The 25,081-nt window shown below is 45.8% G+C and overlaps 1 protein-coding gene across 1 annotated transcript in view; it reads right to left on the bottom strand.

The window, feature by feature from the left end:
• The window catches only part of HVCN1 (hydrogen voltage gated channel 1), a 98,500-nt gene that overhangs the window by 12,835 nt on the left and 60,584 nt on the right, over nt 1-25,081 (bottom strand). Inside the window, exons 2-4 of the mRNA XM_063964397.1 lie at nt 18,735-19,002; nt 17,430-17,534; nt 4,033-4,264 (exon numbers count right to left, since the gene is read on the bottom strand). Of these exons, the coding sequence (XP_063820467.1) occupies nt 4,033-4,264; nt 17,430-17,534; nt 18,735-18,926 (529 nt within the window). The 5' untranslated portion in view covers nt 18,927-19,002. The remainder of the gene's footprint in view (nt 1-4,032; nt 4,265-17,429; nt 17,535-18,734; nt 19,003-25,081) is intronic.

Below are 25,081 nucleotides of genomic sequence, written 5' to 3'. Positions count from 1 at the left end.
GTCCATAATCCTCTTCTGGCAGAAATGGACATCGCACTTACTCTTGATGCCAGAGTGCAAATGTCTCTCTGTGCATCTCGCATATATAGGAATGCATCCTTTAAATGCTCTATAGTCCATAATATATTGTCCCTGTCCAGGGTATCAATATTTTCAGTCAGGGAATCCGACCAAGCCACCCCAGCACTGCACATCCAGGCTGAGGCGATTGCTGGTCGCAGTATAACACCAGTATGTGTGTATATACTTTTAAGGATATTTTCCAGCCTCCTATCTGCTGGCTCCTTAAGGGCGGCCGTTTCTGGAGACGGTAACGCCACTTGTTTTGATAAGCGTGTGAGCGCCTTATCCACCCTAGGGGGTGTTTCCCAACGAGCCCTAACCTCTGGTGGGAAGGGATATAGTGCCAATAATTTTTTAGAAATTAGCAGTTTTTTTGTCGGGGGTTACCCACGCTTCATCACACACTTCATTCAATTCATCTGATTCAGGAAAAACTACGGGTAGTTTTTTCACACCCCACATAATACCCCTTTTTGTGGTACTTGCAGTATCAGAGATGTGCAAAACCTCCTTCATTGCCGTGATCATGTAACGTGTGGCCCTACTGGAAAATACGTTTGTTTCTTCACCGTCGACACTGGAGTCAGTGTCTGTGTCTGGGTCCGTGTCGACCCACTGAGGTAACGGGCGTTTAATAGCCCCTGACTGTGTTTGAGACGCCTGGACAGGCACTAACTGAGCTGCCAGCTGTCTCATGTCGTCAACAGTTTTCTGTAACGTGCCGACACTGTCACGTAATTCCTTAATTACGGCCATCCATTCAGGTGTCGACTCCCTAGGGGGTGACATCACCATTATAGGCAATTGCTCCGCCTCCACATCATTTTCCTCCTCATACATGTCGACACACACGTACCGACACCCAGCACACACACAGGGAATGCTCTGATAGAGGACAGGACCCACTTAGCCCCTTGGGGAGACAGAGGGAGAGTTTGCCAGCACACACCAGAGAGCTATATATGTATAGGGACAACCTTACAATAAGTGTCTATCCCTTATAGCTGCTTATATCTGTTATTTTGCCAAATAAGTGCCCCCCTCTCTTTTTTACCCTGTTTCTGTAGTTGCAGGATGCAGGGGAGATTCTGGGAGCCTTCCTACCAGCGGAGCTGTGTGGGAAAAATGGCGCTGTGTGCGGAGGAGATAGGCCCCGCCCCCTTCACGGCGGGCTCTTCTCCCGCTTTTTTCTGGAAAACTGGCAGGGGTTAAATACATCCATATAGCCCAGGAGCTATATGTGATGTATTTTTTTGCCAAATAAGGTAAATTCATTGCTTCCCAGGGCGCCCCCCCCCAGCGCCCTGCACCCTCAGTGACCGAAGTGTGAAGTGTGCTGAGAGCAATGGCGCACAGCTGCAGTGCTGTGCGCTACCATATGAAGACAGGAAAGTCTTCTGCCGCCGATTTATGGACCTCTTCTTGCTTCAGCATCTGTAAGGGGGCCGGTGGCGCGGCTCCGGGACCCATCCATGGCTGGGCCTGTGATCGTCCCTCTGGAGCTAATGTCCAGTAGCCTAAGAAGCCCAATCCACTCTGCACGCAGGTGAGTTCGCTTCTTCTCCCCTTAGTCCCTCGATGCAGTGAGCCTGTTGCCAGCAGGTCTCACTGAAAATAAAAAACCTATTTAAACTTTTACTCTAAGCAGCTCAGGAGAGCCACCTAGATTGCACCCTTCTCGTTCGGGCACAAAATCTTAACTGAGGCTTGGAGGAGGGTCATAGGGGGAGGAGCCAGTGCACACCAGCTAGTCCTAAAGCTTTTACTTTGTGCCCAGTCTCCTGCGGAGCCGCTATTCCCCATGGTCCTTTCGGAGTCCCCAGCATCCACTAGGACGTTAGAGAAACCAAAGGTGGACATGATGGCGTCCCGCCTCAACAAAAAACTAGACCGGTATTGCGCCAGGTCAAGGGACCCTCAGGCAATAGCTGTGGGCGCTCTGGTAACACCGTGGGTGTACCAGTCAGTGTATGTGTTCCCTCCTCTGCCTCTCATACCCAAGGTATTGAGAATTATAAGACGGAGAGGAGTAAGAACTATACTCGTGGCTCCGGATTGGCCAAGAAGGACTTGGTACCCGGAACTTCAAGAGATGCTCACAGAGGACCCGTGGCCTCTACCTCTAAGGAAGGACCTGCTCCAGCAGGGACCTTGTCTGTTCCAAGACTTACCGCGGCTGCGTTTGACGGCATGGAGGTTGAACGCCGGATCCTGAAGGAAAAAGGCATTCCAGATGAAGTCATCCCTACCCTGGTCAAGGCCAGGAAGGATGTAACCGCAAAACATTATCACCGCATTTGGCGAAAATATGTTGCGTGGTGTGAGGCCAAGAAGGCCCCTACAGAGGAATTTCAACTGGGTCGTTTCCTGCATTTCCTGCAAACAGGACTATCTATGGGCCTAAAATTAGGGTCCATTAAGGTTCAAATTTCGGCCCTGTCGATCTTCTTCCAAAAAGAACTGGCTTCAGTGCCTGAAGTTCAGACGTTTGTCAAAGGGGTACTGCATATACAGCCTCCTTTTGTGCCTCCAGTGGCACCTTGGGATCTCAATGTAGTGTTGAGTCTCCTAAAATAACTGGTTTGAACCACTCACCACTGTGGAATTGAAATATCTCACATGGAAAGTGGTCATGCTGTTAGCCCTGGCTTCAGCCAGGCGTGTCTCAGAATTGGCGGCTTTGTCATATAAAAGCCCTTACCTAATTTTTCATTCAGACAGGGCAGAACTGAGGACTCGCCCTCAATTTCTCCCTAAGGTGGTTTCAGCGTTTCACATGAACCAGCCTATTGTGGTGCCTGCGGCTACTAGGGACTTGGAGGACTCCAAGTTGCTGGACGTAGTCAGGGCCCTGAAAATATATGTTTCCAGGACGGCTGGAGTCAGAAAATCTGACTCGCTGTTTATCCTGTATGCACCCAACAAGCTGGGTGCTCCTGCTTCTAAGCAGACGATTGCTCGTTGGATTTGTAGTACAATTCAGCTTGCACATTCTGTGGCAGGCCTGCCACAGCCAAAATCTGTAAAAGCCCATTCCACAAGGAAAGTGGGCTCATCTTGGGCGGCTGCCCGAGGGGTCTCGGCTTTACAACTTTGCCGAGCAGCTACTTGGTCAGGGGCAAACACATTTGCTAAATTCTACAAATTTGATACCCTGGCTGAGGAGGACCTGGAGTTCTCTCATTCGGTGCTGCAGAGTCATCCGAACTCTCCCGCCCGTTTGGGAGCTTTGGTATAATCCCCATGGTCCTTACGGAGTTCCCAGCATCCACTAGGACGTCAGAGAAAATAAGAATTTACTTACCGATAATTCTATTTCTCGTAGTCCGTAGTGGATGCTGGGCGTCCATCCCAAGTGCGGATTGTCTGCAATACTTGTATATAGTTATTGTTACAAAAATCAGGTTGTTTATTGTTGTGAGCCATCTTTTCAGAGGCTCCTACGTTTATCATACTGTTAACTGGGTTCAGATCACAAGTTGTACGGTGTGATTGGTGTGGCTGGTATGAGTCTTACCCGGGATTCAAGATCCTTCCTTATTATGTACGCTCGTCCGGGCACAGTATCCTAACTGAGGCTTGGAGGAGGGTCATAGGGGGAGGAGCCAGTGCACACCAGCTAGTCAGAAAGCTTTTACTTTTGTGCCCAGTCTCCTGCGGAGCCGCTATTCCCCATGGTCCTTACAGAGTTCCCAGCATCCACTACGGACTACGAGAAATAGAATTATCGGTAAGTAAATTCTTATTTTTGTTTCTGTGCAGGGTAAATACTGGTTGCTTTATTTTTACACTGCATTTTAGATTTCAGTTTGAACACACCCCACCCACATCTAACTCTCTCTGCACATGTTATATCTGCCCCACCTGCAGTGCACATGGTTTTGCCCATTAGAGAAAGATTTTGCTTTGTGATCCATGCGGAATCAGGCCCATAGTCTGAATAGATGTATATTAAAGCTAATCATTTACCATTCACAATTCTGGCGACTCTCCAAAGCCGCAGTAAAATTAACAGCCCAACTGCGTTGAAAACATCTTCTCGTGTTATGTAGACCACATCAATGATGAAAGAGATCACAACGATAACTGCATCAAACACTTCAAACTTGTGATGGAAGAATTCCAGCCGGAAAGCATACAGTTTACCCACAATTTCCAACAGGAAGAAGGATAAGACAGAAATGCTCAAATAATGAAATACCTAGAACAAAAACCAGCAATAATGTATTACTTTATGCAGAACAAATAACAAAAAGCAGGAAGTGCAAAGATTTCACGAGAATGTGAATGTATTAGTCTAGTAGATTACAGCATCAGAACCTAGAAACTAACGTAAAGATGTAGCCATCGATCAAATTATTGCTATTGCCTTTACATTTAAGGTACCACAAATAGTCTGCAGTGTAAAATTGTATTTTCTAATTTGCAGAGAAGCTCTCAGTTTTACATATGGCAAAATTATATACTGGACAAGTCTAACCTAAAGCAGTGTCTTATTAAATGTATTGACTAAAGTTAGATTTAAGTTTAACTAATGATGATAGAGAAGTATGATATACAGCTAACAAAGTCCTGGCTTGGTTAATCAGTCGCTGAATTCTATTTATATAGTCCCGAGACCCTTAAAGCAGCAGGAAAGAGAGACACTCCCTTCCAAAAGGGGTTTCCTCTCCCCAAAAGTGAATGATCCCCTGCATGACCTCATATGATTAGAGTATGCAGTTACTTGTGGTAGTAGAAAGAGACAATCTCCAGGCTGGTACACAGGAATCTGCTCTTTAGTTCACCAGTAAAAAAGGTCGACCACCAATGGTAGACATGGCAATGGTCGACATGAGTTTTACAATTTTCTGAAAATTACCTGTAACCATCCCTGAACCTATCTGGTAATAAAATTCAGAGAATTAGTCACAAATGTTTGCAAACACATGTTTAGCTGCTGGCCACTTGACCGCTTCTCTGATACAGCAGTCCTAACCTACATAATAGCAGTGCCCACATAGGGCCATGTAATTTGTCACAGTAGGCCTCATGATAAAGGCTATTACTAAAACACTTCCCCCTTCCTCTTTGTCTGTGACCCCTCCCCCTTACAGCACCTGATATATAATTATCTCCAGGTATGATTGAGCAGCTTCCAAATTGTTTGTCTGCTTGTGTGCAAGAGGCATAGAATGGGAGCAGCATTTGGAAGGCATGTTGTTCCTTGTAGTGCCAATGGGAGATCCTGGGGGTGGCTCCCGGGTAAGTTAGCTCTCTGTTTGGAAGTGTTTTAGTAATAGCCTTTATCATGAGGCCTACTGTGACAAATTACATGGCCCTATGTGGGCACTGCTATTATGTAGGTTAGGACTGCTGTATCAGAGAAGCCGTGAAGTGGCCAGCAGCTAAACATGTGTTTGCAAACATTTGTGACTAATTCTCTGAATTTTATTACCAGATAGGTTCAGGGATGGTTACAGGTCATTTTCAGTGTGCGGAAGGGAATTTAGGGGTGGGGATTTACACCCCCCTTCCTCTTTGTCTGTTGTTTTACAATTTTCGTTCAACTTTTTCATACTTTACCATCGATGTGGACTATGATTGGAATAGTAACCTCTGTACTGCAAGGAAACGCAGTAAACTAATTTGTATTCCTGATGGTTGGACGGAGTAACCGACACCGAAAAACTCATGTCAACCTTTTTCTGTGCCGACCTTTTAGGGTAGACCTAGACACTGTCAACCTAATGAAACACACCCCTCCACCGATACAGGAAATGTGTACATAAAGTTATCATTAAATTCAAAAGGGTCACATTTTTCCAACCAAGTCACTGAATGTGGATGTATTTAATAAAGTTACAACAGTATTGGTGCCATTTGTTTAAATCATATACACTATTATTTGGATGTAGATATCAGATTTTGTATCAATATAGAGTATGTGAAAGGGTTGAAACCTCTAGCAAAAGTGTATATCATGCAGAGCGGTTTTAAATATTTTTGAAAATATTAGTGACCTGCATTATAACACGCATTATACTTTAAGGATGGACATCGCTTTTCAAAAAGTATAAAAACAAAAAGGGAAGTGGTCACTATATAATGGGGGACATAAAATTATAAGTGAGGGGATGTAACTCCCAGGATGAGTGCCTAGAGCTATTCAACGGACTGCATCGCCTCTGTCACTTAAGTCTGGAAGCCCTGGGCATTGGTCACAGTAAACTTCATATTCTGACTTAAGTGCCAGGCACAATCCTGTTACAGCATGCCCTGAGGCATTAGCTTGCTTTTTCACTAGTTGTGGGTTTACAGAGCTGGCAATTGAACAGCTTCGGGCACTCATCCTGGGAGCTATAGCTCTTGCTTCTAATAGAGGCTGCACCACTGTCTTTATAGAAGCATGTTCTGCACAAGAAAATGATTATATAAATATAGGGAAGCATTCGATATCCCGGCGCCAGGATACCGACAACTGTTCTCCCTCTTGGGGTGTCCACGACACCCCTGGAAGGAGAATAAATAGCGCGAGCGCAGCATGCTCGCAAGGGGCTCTTTTGAACTCGCCCCACTGCCGGCATTCCGGCGGTTGGGATCCCGGCGCCCGTATGTGGGTGCCGGGATCCCGACAGCTGGGATATCGTAGTAGACACAAATATATACACTATATGGACAAAAAATAAGAATTTACTTACCGATAATTCTATTTCTCGGAGTCCGTAGTGGATGCTGGGGTTCCTGAAAGGACCATGGGGGATAGCGGCTCCGCAGGAGACAGGGCACAAAAAGTAAAGCTTTTCCAGATCAGGTGGTGTGCACTGGCTCCTCCCCCTATGACCCTCCTCCAGACTCCAGTTAGGTACTGTGCCCGGACGAGCGTACACAATAAGGGAGGATTTTGAATCCCGGGTAAGACTCATACCAGCCACACCAATCACACCGTACAACTTGTGATCTAAACCCAGTTAACAGTATGATAACAAAGGGAGCCTCTGAAAGACGGCTTCCTACAACAATAACCCGATTTTTGTAACAATAACTATGTACAAGTATTGCAGAATAATCCGCACTTGGGATGGGCGCCCAGCATCCACTACGGACTCCGAGAAATAGAATTATCGGTAAGTAAATTCTTATTTTCTCTATCGTCCTAGTGGATGCTGGGGTTCCTGAAAGGACCATGGGGATTATACCAAAGCTCCCAAACGGGCGGGAGAGTGCGGATGACTCTGCAGCACCGAATGAGAGAACTCCAGGTCCTCTTTTGCCAGGGTATCAAATTTGTAAAATTTTACAAACGTGTTCTCCCCCGACCACGTAGCTGCTCGGCAGAGTTGTAATGCCGAGACCCCTCGGGCAGCCGCCCAAGATGAGCCCACCTTCCTTGTGGAATGGGCATTTACATATTTTTTGCTGTGGCAAGCCTGCCACAGAATGTGCAAGCTGAATTGTACTACAAATCCAACGAGCAATAGTCTGCTTAGAAGCAGGAGCACCCAGCTTGTGGGGTGCATACAGGATAAACAGCAAGTCAGATTTCCTGACTCCAGCCGACCTGGAAACTATATTTTCAGGGTCCTGACAACATCCAGCAACTTGGAGTCCTCCAAGTCCCTAGTAGCCGCAGGCACCACAATAAGCTGGTTCAGGTGAAACGCTGACACCACCTTAGGGAGAAACTGGGGACGAGTCCACAGCTTTGCTCTGTCCGAATGGACAATCAGATATGGCTTTGTGAGATAAAGCCGCCAATTCTGACACTTTGGATGTACACGTGCATATTTGCATGTGTATATATACACATACATATCCAATTTTTCCTTAAAATTAGCGCCTAGGTATTTCGTTTTTTTTTTTGTGCCAATTCTGACACTCGCCTGGCTGAGGCCAGGACCAACAGCATGGTCACTTTCCATGTGAGATATATCAAATCCACAGATTTGAGTTGTTTAAAACAATGTGATTTTAGGAATCCCAAACTACGTTGAGATCGCCCAGTGCCACTGGAGACATCAAAAAGGGGTTGTATATGCAGTACTCCCTTAACAACTTCTGGACTTCAGGAACTGAAGCCAATTTCTTTCTGGAAGAAAATCGACCGGTCGAAATTTGAACCTTAATGGACCCCAATTTGAGACCCATATACACTCCTGCTTGCAGGAAATGTAGGAATTAACCTAGTTGAAATTCTTCCGTGGAGCCTTCCTGGCCTCACACCATGGAACATATTTTCACCTAAGCGGTGATAATGTTGTGCGGTCACCTCCTTCCTGGCTCTGACCAGGGTAGGGATGACCTCTTCCGGAATGCCTTTTTCCCTTAGGATCCGGCGTTCACCCGCCCTGGCGTCAACGCAGCTGCGGTAAGTCATGGAACAGACATGATTCTTGCTGAATCAAGATCCTTTCTAGTATCTCTTGAAGTTCCGGGTACCAAGTTCTTCTTGGCCCAAACCGGAACCCCGAGTATAGTTCTTACTCCTCTCCTTCCTATCATTCTCCATACACTGGGTATGAAAGGCCGAGGAGGGAACACATACACCGACTGGTACACCCACGGTGTTACCAGAGCGTCCCAGCTATTGCCTGAGGGTCTCTAGACCTGGCGCTTCATGTGGGACGCCATCATAACCACCTTTGGTCTTTCCCAACGGTTTACAAACATGTGGAAACTTCCAGATGAAGTTCCCACTTTTCCGGGTGGAATTCATTTATGCTGAGGAAATCTTCCTAGTTGTCCACTCCCGGAATGAACACTGCTGACAGTGTTATCACATGATCTTTCGCCCAGCGAAGAATCCTTGCTGTCATTGCCCTCCTGCTTCTTGTGCCGCCCCGTCTGTTTACGTGGGCGACTGCCATGATGATGTCCTACTGGATCAGCACCGGTTGACTTTGAAGCAGAGGTCTTCCTAGGCTCAGAGCATCGTAAATTGCCCTTAGCTCCAGTATATTCATGTGGAGAGAAATCTCCAGACTTGACCACACTTCCTTGGAAATTTCTTCCTTGTGTGACTGTTCCCCAGCCTCTCAGGCTGGCATCCGTGGTCACCAGAACACAGTCCTGAATGCTGAATGTGCTGCCCTCTAGAAGATGAGCACTCTGCAGCCCCCACAGAAGAGACACCCTTGTCCTTGGAGACAGGGTTATCCGCTGATGCATCTGAAAATGCGATCCGGACCATTCGTCCAGCAAATCCCCCTGAAAAGTTTTTGCGTGAGATCTGCCGAATGGAATCGCTTCGTAAGAAGCCACCATTTTTCCCAGGACTCCTGTGCATTGATGCACTGATACTTGGCCTGGATTTAGGAGGTTTCTGACTAGGTCGGATAACTCCCTGGCTTTCCCCTCCAGGAGAAATACCTCTTTCTGGACTATGCCCAGAATCATTCCTAGGAACAGCAGACGTATCATCGGAAAACAGCTGCGATTTTTGGAATATTTAGAATCCACTCGTGCTGTCGTAGAACTACTTTAGATAGTTCTTTTCCGACCTCCAACTGTTCTCTGGAAACTTGTCCCTTTCAGGATATCGTCCAAGTAAGGGATAATTTAGATGCCTTTCTTCTTTTAAGAATCATCTTTTCGGCCATTACCTTGGTAAAGGCCCGGGGTGCCGTGGATAATTCAACGGCAGCGTCTGAAACTGATATTGACAGTTCTGTATCACGAACCAGAGGTACCCTTGTAGAGAAGGGCAAATTTGGACATGGAGGTAATCCTTGATGTCCAGGGACACCATATAGTCCCCTTTTTTCCGGTTCTCTATCACTGCTCTGAGTGACTCCATCTTGATTTGAACCTTTTTATGTAAGTGTTCAAAGATTTCAGATTTAGACTATGTCTCACCAAGCCGTCTGGCTTCAGTACCACAATATAGTGTGGAGGACTAATACCCTTTTCCTTGTTGTAGGAGGGGTACTTTGATTATCACCTGCTGGAAATACAGCTTGTGAATTTTTTCCCAATACTGCCTCCTTGTCGGAGGGAGCCGTTGGTAAAGCAGGCTTCAGGAACCTGCGAGGAAAAAATGTCTCGACTCTCCAATCTGTACCCCTGGGATAATACTTGTATGATCTAGGGGTCAACTTGCGAGTGATCCCACTGCGCGCTGAGACTCTTGAGACTACCCCCCCACTAGTGGAGGGCTTCTTTTCCTGGGAAGGGGCTGCCTGCTGCAGTCTACTTCCCTTTCCTCTATGTCTGTGCAGATATGACTGGCCTTTTGCCCGCTTGCCCACATGGGAACGGAAGGATTGAGGCTGAAAAGACAGTGTCTTTTTCTGCTGAGATGTAACTTGGGGTAAAAAGGTTGGATTTCCCAGCTGTGGCCGTGGCCCCCAGGTCCGACGGACCGACCCCAAATAACTCCTTCCCTTTATACGGCAATACTTCCATGTGCCGTATGGGATCTGTATCACCTGACCACTGTCGTGTCCATGACATCTTCTGGGAGATATGGACAACGCACTTATCTTGACGCCAGAGTGCAAATATCCCTCTGTGCATCTCGCATACATATATATAGAATGCATCCTATTAAATGCTCTATATCAATAAAATATTTTTAGTCAGGGAATTCGACCAAGCCAACCCAGCACTGCATCTCCAGGCTGATGGCGATCGCTGGTCGCAGTATAACCACCGTCTGTGTGTATATACTTTTTAGGATATTTTTCCAGCTGCCTATCAGCTGGCTCCTTGAGGGCGGCCGTATTTGGAGACGGTAACGCCACTTGATAAGTGTGTGAGCGCCTTATCCACCCTAATGGGTGCTTCCCAACGCGCCCTAACTTCTGGCGGGAAAAGGTATAACGCCAATATTTGCTATCGGGGTAAACCCACGCATCATCACACACTTCATTTTATTTTATCTGATTCAGGAAAAACTACAGGTAGTTTTTTCACTTCCACATAATACCCTTTTCTGTGGTACTTGTAGTATCAGAAATATGTAACAGCTCCTTCATTGCCCTTAACGTGTGGCCCTAATGAGGAATACGTTTGTTTATTCACCGTCGACACTGGATTCAGTGTCCGTGTCTGTGTCGACCGACTGAGGTAAATGGGCGTTTTTTATAAAAAAACCCTGACGGTGTTTCTGAGACGCCTGGACCGTTACTAATTGTTTGTCGGTCGTCTCATGTCGTCAACCGACCTTGCAGCGTGTTGACATTCTCACGTAATTCCCTAAATAAGCCATCCATTCCGGTGTCGACTCCCTAGAGAGTGACATCACCATTACAGGCAATTTCTCCGCCTCCTCCAGCATCGTCCTCATACATGTCGACACACACGTACCGACACACAGCACACACACCTGGAATGCTCTGACAGAGGACAGGACCCCACTAGCCCTTTGGAGAGACAGAGGGAGAGTTTGCCAGCACACACCAAAAAACGCTATAATTACATAGGGACAACCTTATATAAGTGTTTCTCCCTAATAGCATCTTTATATATATATTTATATCGCCAATTTGTGCCCCCCCTCTCTGTTTAAACCCTGTTTCTGTAGTGCAGTGCAGGGGAGAGCCTGGGAGCCTTCTCTCCAGCCTTTCTGTGAGAGAAAAAATGGCGCTGTGTGCTGAGGAGATAGGCCCCGCCCCTTTTACGGCGGGCTCGTCTCCCGCTCTTTAGTGAAGTTTGGCAGGGGTTAAATATCCCCATATAGCCTCTGGGGGCTATATGTGAGGTATTTTTAGCCAGTATATAGGTTTACATTTGCCTCCCAGGGCGCCCCCCCCCAGCGCCCTGCACCCTCAGTGACAGCGTGTGAAGTGTGCTGAGAGGAAAATGGCGCACAGCTGCAATGCTGTGCGCTACCTTTAGAAGACTGTCAGAGTCTTTAGCCGCCGATTCTGGACCTCTTCTAACTTCAGCATCTGCAAGGGGGCCGGCGGCGCGGCTCCGGTGACCATCCAGGCTGTACCTGTGATCGTCCCTCTGGAGCTAATGTCCAGTAGCCAAGAAGCCAATCCATCCTGCACGCAGGTGAGTTCACTTCTTCTCCCCTCAGTCCCTCGTTGCAGTGATCCTGTTGCCAGCAGGACTCACTGTAAAATAAAAAACCTAAGCTAAACTTTCTCTAAGCAGCTCTTTAGGAGAGCCACCTAGATTGCACCCTTCTCGGCCGGGCACAAAAATCTAACTGGAGTCTGGAGGAGGGTCATAGGGGGAGGAGCCAGTGCACACCACCTGATCTGGAAAAGCTTTACTTTTTGTGCCCTGTCTCCTGCGGAGCCGCTATCCCCCATGGTCCTTTCAGGAACCCCAGCATCCACTAGGACGATAGAGAAATATTTGGCCACAGCTCTTAATTTTTGATTTCAGGTATTTCAATCAGACCGTTGCCACAGCTGTATAAAATTTAAGCACCTAGCTGTGTAGTCTCCATTTGCAAATATTTGTGATACAGTATAGGTCGTTCTGAAGAGCTCAGTGACTTCAAGCATGGTTCTGAGATAGGATGCCATCTTTGCAATAAGACGGTTCGTGAAATGTCATCCCTGCTGTATATTCCACAGTCAATTGTAAGTGATCTTATTAAAAATTGAAAGCATTTAGGAACAGCAACTCAGCCACAAAGTGGAAGATGTGTAAAATCACAGAGCAGGGTTGACTGCTAAGGCACATGGGGGTATATTTACTAAGGTCCCGATTTTGACCGAGATGCCGTTTTTTCTTCAAAGTGTCATCTCGGTAATTTACGAAGCAAAAATCTCGGCAGTGATGAGGGCATTCGTAATATTTTGGAAGTCCTAGGAAAAAATCACGAATCAATACACCATCGGTCAAATACGCCTGCAATTTGCTAGAAATCGGTAATTTACTAAAAAGTGCAAAACACAAACACTGCCGACAAAGGCCCTCATTCCGAGTTGATCGGTCGCAAGGCGAATTTAGCAGAGTTACACACGCTAAGCCGCCGCCTACTGGGAGTGAATCTTAGCTTCTTAAAATTGCGACCGATGTATTCGCAATAATGCGATTACTAACTACTTAGCAGTTTCAGAGTAGCTCCAGACTTACTCTGCCTGTGCGATCATTTCAGTGCTTGTCGTTCCTGGTTGACGTCACAAACACACCCAGCGTTCGCCCAGGCACTCCCACCGTTTCTCCGGCCACTCCTGCGTTTTTTCCGGAAACGGTAGCGTTTTCAGCCACACGCCCCTGAAACGCCGTGTTTCCGCCCAGTAACACCCATTTCCTGTCAATCACATTACGATCGCCGGAGCGAAGAAAAAGCCGTGAGTAAAAATACTTTCTTCATAGTAAAGTTACTTGGCGCAGTCGCAGTGCGAACATTGCGCATGCGTACTAGGCGGATTTTCACTGCGATGCGATGAAAAATACCGAGCGAACAACTCGGAATGAGGGCCAATAGCCAAACACTGCCGTGCTGAAATACAAATCGTGAAAAAGTGCTAAAAAAAAACCAGACCTGCTTTTTTATCCCGTGTTTGTATAGGCATGCACGGATCCATGAGATCGGTACATGTTTTATCAGTGGGAAGGGGTGGGAAATGTTATAATTTAAAAAAAAAAAATTGCGTGGGGTCCCCCCTCCTTAACCAAACCAGCCTCGGGCTCTTTGAGCCGGCCCTGGTTGCAAAAATATGGGGAAAAAATTGACAGGGGTTCCCCCATATTTAAGCAACCAGCACCGGGCTCTGCGCCTGGTCCTGGTTCCAAAAATACGGGGGACAAAAAGCGTAGGGGTCCCCCGTATTTTTGAAACCAGCACCGGGCTCCACTAGCTGGACAGATAATGCCACAGCCGGGGGTCACTTTTATACAGTGCCTTGCGGCCGTGGCATCAAATATCCAACTAGTCACCACTGGCCGGGGTACCCTGGGGGAGTGGGGACCCCTTCAATCAAGGGGTCCCCCCCCCCAGCCACCCAAGGGCCAGGGGTGAAGCCCGGGGCTGTCCCCCCCATCCAATGGGCTGCGGATGGGGGGCTGATAGCCTTTGTTCAAAGTAATGAATATTGTTTTTAGTAGCAGTACTACAAGTCCCAGCAAGCCTCCCCCGCAAGCTGGTACTTGGAGAACCACAAGTACCAGCATGCGGCGGAAAACCAGGCCAGCTGGTACCTGTAGTACTACTACTAAAAAAATACCCCAATAAAGACAACACACACACACCTTGAAAGTATAACTTTAATACATACATACACACCACCATATACACATACTTACCTTATGTTCACACGAGGGTCGGTCCTCTTCTCCAGTAGAATCCATGGTGTACCTGTTGAAAAAATCCTACTCACCAAATCCAGTGTAGAGGGCTCCTCGGATAATCCATGTGTAATCCACGTACTTGTAAAAATAAAAAAACGGTACACCCGACCACGAACTGAAAGGGGCCCCATGTTTTCACATGGGACCCCTTTCCCCGAATGCCAGAAACCCCCTCTGACTGATGTCTAAGTGGGTTTCTTCAGCCAATCAGGGAGCGCCACGTTGTGGCACCCTCCTGATCGGCTGTGTGCTCCTGTACTGTATGACAGGCGGCACACGGCAGTGTTACAATGTAGCGCCTATGCGCTCCATTGTAACCAATGGTGGGAACTTTGTGGTCAGCGGGTGACCGAAAGTGACCTCACCGCTGACCTGAAAGTTCCCACCATTGGTTACAATGGAGCGCATAGGCGCTACATTGTAACACTGCCGTGTGCCGCCTGTCATACAGTACAGGAGCACACAGCCAATCAGGAGGGTGCCAAACGTGGCTCCCTTCTTGGACTTAAGTCAGAGGGGGTTCCAGGCATTCGGGGAAAGGGGACCCATGTGAAAACATGGGGCCCCTTTCAGTGCGAGGTCGGGTATCCGTTTTTTTATTTTTACAAGTACGTGGATTACAAAAGGATTTACCGAGGAGCCTAAGACACTGGATTATGTGAGTATAATTTTTTCAACAGGTACACCATGGATTCTACTGGAGAAGAGGACCGACCTGCGTGGGAACATAAGGTAAGTATGTGTATATGGAGGTGTGGATGGATGTATTAAAGTTATACTTTCAAGGTGTGTGTGTGTTGTCTTTATTGGGGTATTTTTTTAGTAGTAGTACTACAGGTACCAGCGGGCCCATTTTTCCGCCGCATGCTGGTACTTGTGGTTCTCCAAGTACCAGCTTGCGGGGGAGGCTTGCTGGGCCTTGTAGTACTGCTACTAAAAACAATATCATTCACTTTGAACAAAGGCTATCAGCCCCCCATCCGCAGCCCATTGGATGGGGGGGGGGGGGACAGCCTCGGGCTTCACCCCTGGCCCTTGGGTGGCTGGGGGGGGGACCCCTTGATTGAAGGGGTCCCCACTCCCCCAGGGTACCCCGGCCAGGGGTGACTAGTTGGATATTTGATGCCACGGCCGCAAGGCACTGTATAAAAGTGACCCCCGGCTGTGGCATTATCTGTCCAGCTAGTGGAGCCCGGTGCTGGTTTCAAAAATACGGGGGACCCCTACGCTTTTTGTCCCCCGTATTTTTGGAACCAGGACCAGGCGCAGAGCCCGATGCTGGTTGTTTAAATATGGGGGAACCCCTGTCCATTTTTTCCCCATATTTCTGCAACCAGGATCGGCTCAAAGAGCCCAAGGCTGGTTTGCCTTAGGAGGGGGGACCCCACGCAATTTTTTTTTTACATTTAAACATTTTTTTTTTTTAACAAGGTGCACAATGAAGCCCAGCACGGATCTCTCAGATCCGGCCGAGATTCATTGTATTAAAGTCGGCAGTGTTTTACAAGTCACTCACGTAAAACACTGCCAAAAAAAACGAATGACATCGACATCGGAAAACCCGAAAATGCAGAATACGGCAGCTTAGTAAATTAGTCGTAATCAATTCAAAAAGTTGCATATTTACACTTTCGATGTCATTCGTGATTGAACTTTGACCTCAAACGGGAAAATACGAATCTTAGTAAATATACCCCATGGTGTGCAAAAGTCACCAACGCTATGCTGATTCCATAACTGAAGAGTTCCAAACTTCCACTGGAATTTTTGTAACCACAAAAACTCTGCGGCGGGAACTTAATAGAATGGATTTCCATGGCCAAGCAGCTGCATGCAAGCCTCACATCACCAAGTCCAATGCCAAGCTTCTGATGGAGTGGTGTAAAGGACACCGACACTGCACTGTGGAGCACTGGAAATATATTCTGTGGAGTGACGAATCACGCTTCTCTGTTTGGAAGTCAGATGGCATAGTCTGGGTTTGGCGGATAACGGGAGAACGTTACTTGCCTGACTGCATTATGCCAACTGTGAAGTTTGGTGGAGGAGGGATAATGGTATGGGGCTGTTTTTCAGGGTTTGGGCTAGGTCCCTTATCTCAAGTGAAGAGCAATCTTAATGCTTCAGCATACCAAGACATATTGGACAAAGCTATGCCTCCAATTTGTGGCAACAGTTTTGGAAAGGCCCGTTTTTATTTCAACATGACTGTGCCCCAGTGCACAAAGCAAGGACTATAAAGACATGGTTTGATGATTTCAGTGTGGAAGAAATTGACTGGCCCACACAGAGCCCTGACCTCAACCCCAGTGAGTACCTTTGGGATGAACTGGAACGGACATTGCGAGCCAAGCCTTCTCGTCCAGCATCAGTGCCTGACCTCATAAATGCTCCTACAGAATGAATGGACACACATTCCCACAGAAACACTTCAAAATCCTGTGGAAAGCCTTCCAGGAAGAATGGAAGCTGTTATAGCTGCAAAAGGGGGACCAACTACATATTAAAGTATATATATATATTTGAACACAATGTCACTACAGTCCCTGTTGGTGTACTTGTCAGGCATCTGAATACTTTTGTCCATATAGTGTATAACAATAAAAAAAAAGTAAGTAACTGTATTATGGCAAACTAGATGAATTTTGTTGTAAGTGGAGAAAACAAAATTATTATAAGTTGTATAATGGTTTGGGGGTACGTCAGGAGAGGTAGCTCCTGAGGAGTCATCTGCAAACATTGATATTTTCTACCTGAAACAATCAATGATTTTTGGCTCACAGTGACACAATAGCAGCGCTCCAAAGGTTGGGGAAGTACAAATCCCAGCATGCCTCACAGAGCACGTTTGACAATGTAACAACCACAGGATACCTTGGGGCGTATTCAATTAGCGGAGTTTACCTTGCGGCTACTTAACACGCAGTGCAGGGAAAGGCTCTCAGGGAATCACACTCGTTAATCTCCACTAATTGTATCAGGCCAACGTGGAAAGCAGCTAATTGAATATGCCTATTAGAGTTGACTCAAACACAAAGTAAAGAAATGCAAATGTGTTATAAATGGCTAAGGAGATGTCTTAGTCACATCTACATTAGTAGGAACTAGGTAAACATTCATTTCTCACTTACCTCTGGTACCACATGACTAACTTTCTCTGCTAACAGCTCTAAATCCAGAAGTACCTCGATGAGGACAAATAAAGCATCCAAAATAACCAGAGTTACAATAACAATCTGTAAAAGTGACAGTGAAAAGTCAGTTAGGTGTTTTCTAACTCTACCATTTAACTTCATTAATATGAAGGGAAAAGAAAAATGCTCAATAACCACTTAACAGAGGTATTTTATAGCTTAAGGACCAGATCAAAGGCCATGGGCAATATTTATTAAATATTGGGTTTACAAAGCAGTCGATCAACGACTTTGACCGATGGATTTCAAAGAGCAATAGGAATTAATACTAAATCCGCGTGGTTTAGCTCTATTTCCTTTTGCCACTTGAAAAAAAAATGTTCTAAGTTGTCAATCGTCTGCAGCTTTGTAAACTCTATATTTAGTAAATCTGCACCCATGTCATCATCATCATGCATCAGTGGAGATTAGCATCCTTAACTAGTCTTTCTACTGGGAGTGGGAGCTATAGCATACATACTTCATAAAGTTAGGAAAGCAGCCAGATTTGTGTTGCATGATGCACTCTAGCTATAAGCTTCTAAGCAAACTGCACCTCTCGGCAGCATGCAGGTAAACGTCCTCCTCCTCTCCCGTGGCTGCTTGTATAACTGTACAGAGACGCGCTATTGGCTGCATGTGTTCCCCGAGCTGCGCAGTAGCACTGTGTCAGTGTTGTGCCTGCAAGTGAGGACACTGGGAGAAAGCAGTGATGTCTGCATACAGAGGCCATATCGGCAAAGGCAAAGACCCCTCTTGCTTACTGATCTCTGTCATCAGGTAGGTGGTGTGGCAGGTGACTCCAGGGGATGCGGTCAAGATCCCGGCGGACGGAATCCCAGCGGTCGGAATACCAATACCCGGTGTCGGTCCACGACACCCATAGAGGGAGAATAAATCAGTGTGCCGAGCGTAGCAAGGCACCGTGCCCGCAGCGTGGCGAGTGCAGCGAGCCCGCAAGGGGCTGCGTTGCGCTCGCCCGCAGATCAGGATTCCATTGGCGGTATTCCAACCGCCGGGATCCCGTCCGGCGTGATTTCGTACCGATCCAGACTCCAGCTGCCCCTGTGGCCGGGGCGACATTCAGCAATTTAATGGTGTAAAAATGAAATTATATCTTGGGCCATCCCAATTTAAAACGTTCCCAAGGGTGACCTCCAACAGACATTAGAGCATGGAAGTTGTGGAAGTCATCCAGAGTTGTTTCATAGGCTATTGGCAGGGAAGATTCTCTAAATGACCATAAATAAAAAAAGTACGTACATGAAACTTGTGAGAACTGAAAAGCCATTTTAAGGCGTCCCTGAAGCTGTAGGAGGACGTAAATGGATGGGGAGTCTTTTCAGGTTCAACCTCCTCCTCGTGCTGCGGCTGCTTCTCCTCATCTTCATGACTCCATTGTTTGTCACCTTGGTTGTCACCAACAGAGGTAAAATGCTTCAGATATTTGGACATGTTGGATGACGACTAAATGTTCATCACTCTGAGCATCGAGTCTGAAGCGGTGCAATGCTACACCTATGTAGAAGATCTAGGAAGAAACAGATGAGCCTTTAAACCGGTGAGGTGGATAGACATCAATCAAGGTGAAAGACCACATCCTTAATAGATGTACATACAAGTAAGGTAGTTGCGCTGTTCAGGGTTCCTGTTTGTTTACATACAGATTACGATACACTGACTTCTGCATTGCTGAATATTGCACCATTCACTGTGTTCCCTTTTCTGATGTATATGAACTTTTTGTGCAATCTTTTATAAACCATGACATTTGCAGTAATTATCTTATTATATTTATCTTATCACTACAGTGGTTGGTTGGTTTGTTCTTTTAAAATTACTGAAAAATCGACATCATAAGAATTAAATATCGAAAGTTAACAAAATTAGGTCAGACAGAATGCACGGCCCTCCAAATCTCTACAGTGGTCATGGGTAGACATTCAGGGCCTCATTCACAGATGTACAGAAATGCATTTGCAGCTGCTAATTTTTACACAACGGCTACGCAAAAATATGCAAGTGTCGCAGCTGTTTGGATTTGTGTTGAGATGCTCAATTTCGGCTTTTCAAACCCCAGCACCTGCGTACAACAAAGCAGTGTCTGTCACAGAGCAGTCAGTTATCAAAGTTGTGAGTAGCCTCAAGGCCCATACACCAGACGATTTTGAGCTCAAAGTAGCTCACTTTTGGCACTTTGAGCTCAAGCTCGGCCAGTGTGTATGGCTGGGTAATGAGCGCTGATGCGCGCTCCCACATCATCACTGTCCGCTGCCGCCTGTCGGGCTGTTTGAACAGCCGAGTGAAGCACTTTCCACAGTCTCCTACTGTGGAAAGTGCTTCACCCCCTGTGACCATCGTTGGGCACAGGGGGGGGCGGGGAAATCGCTCAGTATGTATGCACCTTTACAGTCACACAGCATGACTATAGGAAGTAGGGCACCAGAGACATTACAGCTGCATACTGGATCGCAATCTGAAAACACCCCCAGTCAGGACCCCCTTTGTTTTTGCCGCGATTCCCAGTTACCTCCCCTGAACGATACTCCACTGTTAATCACGGTGAATAAACCTTCTATGCGATCGCCTCACAAGACCATTATGGCACATACGTAGTGAGACTCTTATGTAGCAAATCACTACAGGAATTATTCTCCATTTGGCAGTATATGAGCTAATAAGATTGGTAACCACAAACCTGACAAGAAATATATATATATATATATATATATATATATATATATATATATATATATATTTACAATAAGAATGTGCCCTGCTTTTCCTAAATGGAGTAAAGAGCACCTGTGGACAAACACTAGGTGTTCAAGTGTGAATTTTACAAAAAAAATATGAAGGAGGAGGTTGGGGGGGCATTCAATAAATGTTTGACTTATTGCAAATAACCAGTAATTGGAAGATGTACAACTCTTCTTAGATTACACTGATCATTGCATGTAGCAACTGCAGCAAGACAGGCACAGAAGCTGGAGAGAAATACAGGGCAAGAATACAAAACTCATCTTTGTGTTGTAAGTTCCTTTACATTTCTTCATCAATCTACAAGTTCCTGCTTTCAGTAAATACAATTCTAGAAACTGCATATGTGTACAGCCCTCAGATGGCCCAATATGGCTTTTTGAAGCTATTGGTATAACTGGGAAGAAAAATATACTTGTAGAGTTCCATGCGAGCATATTAAATGAAGTACAGGTTTCACAGGGTTATTTATACCACTTTCAGACATATGACCTGGGAATTTCCCTTCTCAGACCTGGGTTTTTACTGGATGCCCCCCTTTCATACTACACCCGAGACCATGGAAATTTCCCAGGTTGACCCCTTTCAGACAAATGTCGGGTCTTCCCTGGCATGCTACAAGCCAGGGCTGCCAGGCTGCTCTCATGTCACACTTATACATGTCATATACACACACACACGTCACACTCATACAAATGGGTATGGGTCATTAGGACGACAAGACTTAGGGCTACAGTCATTAGGTCAACATGGTCATTAGGTCGACACGTACTAGGTCAACATGGAAAAGGGTTGACATGAGTTTTTTTACTTTTTCTGGTGTCGGTTTCTCCGTACAGTGACTGGGAACCCTAATTAGTGCAGTGTCCCCTCGCTACTATTCCCAATCGTAGTCCACGTGAATCGTAAAGTATGAAAAAGTTAAAAAACGGTGGGATTTTTTTTTTAAAAAGGTTGTCGACCTTTTTCCATGTCGACCTAATGACTATGTCGACCTAGTGACCATGTCAACCTAATGCATGTCGACCAATAGTGGTTGACCTAATGACCATATCCACATACAAACTCCTCAAGTCCTCACCACAATGAGCAGCGTCCCTGTAGCTAGGGTGCACTGATTGCACGGACTACAGCAGGACCCCCGCACCTCTCCAGGCAGCCACGACCGCCGATCAGGGGCTTCAAAGTGCCACCTGGGAATAAAATCCTGGGCCGCACCATACAGATTTAACCTGGGTTGTCTACTCGGATGAAAGTCCCGGGAAAAATAGCAGGGGTGCCGACCTAGGAATGCGTTCCCAGGTTGTTCCCTTTAGACATGAGCAAGACCATGGTAGTTTGACCAAGCTGCGGCAAAAACTCAGGATTCTCAATATGTCTGGAAGGGGTAGATCCATTCCAGCACCAGGTTGTTGGTGTCCGAGCTCCAGCACCAACTTAGGGGGTAATTCCAAGTTGATCGCAGCAGGATTTTTGTTAGCAATTGGGCAAAACCATGTGCACTGCAGGGGAGGCAGATATAACATGTGCAGAGAGAGTTAGATTTGGGTGGGGTGTGTTCAAACTGAAATCTAATTTGCAGTGTAAAAATAAAGCAGCCAGTATTTACCCTGCACAGAAACAAAATAACCCACCCAAATCTAACTCTTTCTGCACATGTTATATCTGCCTCCCCTGCAGTGCACATGGTTTTGCCCAATTGTTAAAAAAAATCCTGCTGCGATCAACTTGGATTTACCTTCTTAGTGTGGAAATTATTTAGCAGCTTTTTAGGGAATTTTATTTGTGCTCTCCATGTCACCTTCTTTGATATGCATACCATAGTTTGTTCAATTTATAGGAGTAATATTTCTTCTATTTCAGTAACTTTAATGATGTCACAGAGAATATCATCCTCAGATCAGCACGTGGGCACAGTGGCGGCTAATTTGGCCACACCAGAGACGTGCGGTGAGGTGAATAGCTGGGGAGGCACTGGCTAGTAAAGGCCTTGCCAACCTGTGGCTCTCTAGCGGTTGTGAAACTACAAGTCCCAGCATGCCCTGCCACAGTTTTACTTTTCGGGAATTCTAAAACTGTGGCAGGGTATGCTGGGATGTGTAGTTTCACAACAGCTGGAGAGCCACAGGTTGGCCAGGCATGGGCTAGTAGGGTGTGGTTCATCAAATCGACAGTGTCTAGGTCGACAATGTTTAGGTCGACCACTATAGGTCGACAGTCACTAGGTCGACATGGATGGAAGGTCGACAGGGTTTCTAGGTCGACATGTGCTAGGTCGACAGGTCTAAAGGTCGACATGAGGATTTTTTATTTTTTTTGGGTGTCGTTTTCTTCGTAGAGTGACCGGGATCCCAAATTAGTGCACCGCGTCCCCTCGCATGGCTCGCCATGCTTCGGGCATGGTGCCTTCGCTCCGCTACCGCTTCGCTCGGCACACTTTACCGTTCCAATCGTAGTCCACGTGGATAGTTAATAAAGGAGCCTAAGGATGTATGTGGGCATTAACCACAGGTGCAGCAGTATATACTGCTGGAAATTTGGTGAGCTTTGATCAGAGATGTGCAGAAAAGGTAGGCAGGTGACTTTTTACTTCAGAGTTTTGACTATGAACATGATTAGAATAATGCAAAGAAGATATTTCTAATACATTCTTTGTAGTTTTCATATACTCTGGCATATACTGGAGTATGCTCTGCCTCACCTCACCACACCACATGTCACTGGGCCACACAGATAACTGAACAAAAGTGAACAAGATGCAGATGTTTGGTTCTTGTGCCCAAGCAGCCAGGTCTCTTCCAGCACCACAGGGCCTGTCAGTGTTGTCAGCAGATTACTAAAATAGGTCAAAGGTTATCTGCAGTAATTTTACCACTACATTAGCCAACATATCTGATAATAATGATCAGAATGGACATAGCGGTTTTGTGACCACGTGCTGCGATATGGATCCAACTGCCCAATGTCCAAACTTGTGTGGCTAGCATCCTCCTCCTTACACCGAGACCTGCTGAACGTGTTCAACTGTACTCTCTGCACTAGTGATAATATAAATGTGGGGCGTGCTCCCTTCTGCTTCGCCCAGTAGGTTTGAAGCTGCACTAACACAAACTTCAGTTGCCAATTCCACTAATCAGATGCTCAGGGACTGCTCTACACATCCGTTGGGCTCTCTGCAGTACAGAAGCAACACATCCACTTACAATTGTTTTAAAGGCAAAACCAACCTGAATATAAATTCTGTTCTCTATGTTTTATGGTCACATGGTTAATGCAATCCCCGTATATATGGGAAGGAAAAGGAGCATATTCCTTACAGATATTCACACATGTTGCTTTGAAAGGAACATAGAACTCAGTTATAAGTGAGTAAATTATATCCCTTCAAACTGTGGTAATAAAAAAGATTTTGAATGTAGTTACATAGTACAAATTAAAAATATAGTTGTTTACTGGAGTGAGGGTCACAAATGCTTCTTGGAATAATGGGACAATCAATGTTTTAGCTGTCTGATGAAAATCCCTTGTAAAATAAGATAAAAAAAAAAAAGTGGTAACATATTATGGGCCTGATTCAGAGACGTGCGTTAATGCAATCGCAGCGACTGTGCAGATATATGCAAACAGAGCAGCCGCCTAAAGACGCCCACAGCGGCATTACCAATCCCAACAACCGTGTACAAAGTGTAGCATCAGTGGCAGGTCAGCCAATGGCCCTGTGGTCGCGCATGGTGGAGAGCGGAGACACTGGAGTCATTGCAACTGTGTACAAGATCACAGTGCCGGCTGAGACATGCCCCGCAAACGGTTGCAACACGTCTGTGTATTTGTCGCCACCCCCCCATTATCTCCCTCAAATTCTCCCTTACTCTCGCTCACTTTGCAAATAAATCCTCTGTGGCTGCCATCACAAGACCATTGCAGCAACTGCAAAGTGCGACGTAGGCACGTGCTCCATAACAAAATAAAATAAAATGCTCCACTGCATTCGACACTGTCATTGCACCCATCTCTGAATCATCTCTATCCCAGCAATACTAAAGAGGAGTAATCTTTGCAGTAGGATGTATGATAAATATATCCAGAGTAATAAGTGATGCTGGGTGTATAACTATAGTGTAATCTAAGCACATGAGTCACTTGGGACTAGGAATGGAATTCTGCAATAAAGACCAGTGTTTATATGTATCTACAATTTCCGCAAACTGCAGTTCAAACATCTGAGGTTAAAAGGTTTCTGACTGACATAACACCAATGAAAAGTGTGTACAGTTTAACAAAGACATGAAGATTTAATGTTTCCATAAATACATGTATACTGTTTTGCCAACATAATAAACACGGGCTGTGTGCAAAATACATTTAATCATTCTGTAATAATACAGCCAGGAAAATCAGTTCTATGCCAAAACCTGGTTAAGGCTATTTAAAGAGCGTGTGAATGACCGCTTTATAATACCGAGAGCACTGACCACTCTATAATACAGAGAGCATGTAAATGACCGATATAATACAAAGAGCACTGACCACCATATAATACAGAGAGCATGTGAATGACTGCCATATAATACCAAAAACATGTGAATGACCGCCATATAATAGAGAGCACTGACTACTATATATAAAAAAAGAGAGCATGTGAATGACTGCCAGATAATACAGAGCCCTGACCACTATATAATAATAATTATACTACAGAAAACATATGAATGACTCTCATATAATACAGAGAGCATGTGAATGACTGTCATATATAGTGGTCAAGCACTCTGTATTATATTACAGAGAGGATGTGAATGACTTCCATATATTACAGAAAGCACTGATCACTATAAATAATAATGAGAACA

Source organism: Pseudophryne corroboree, chromosome 1 (genome assembly GCF_028390025.1).
Source record: "Pseudophryne corroboree isolate aPseCor3 chromosome 1, aPseCor3.hap2, whole genome shotgun sequence".
NCBI classification, from domain to species: domain Eukaryota; kingdom Metazoa; phylum Chordata; class Amphibia; order Anura; family Myobatrachidae; genus Pseudophryne; species Pseudophryne corroboree.
The sequence above is the reverse complement of the archived record's forward strand: the minus strand, read 5'-3'. Positions and strand labels throughout refer to the sequence as shown.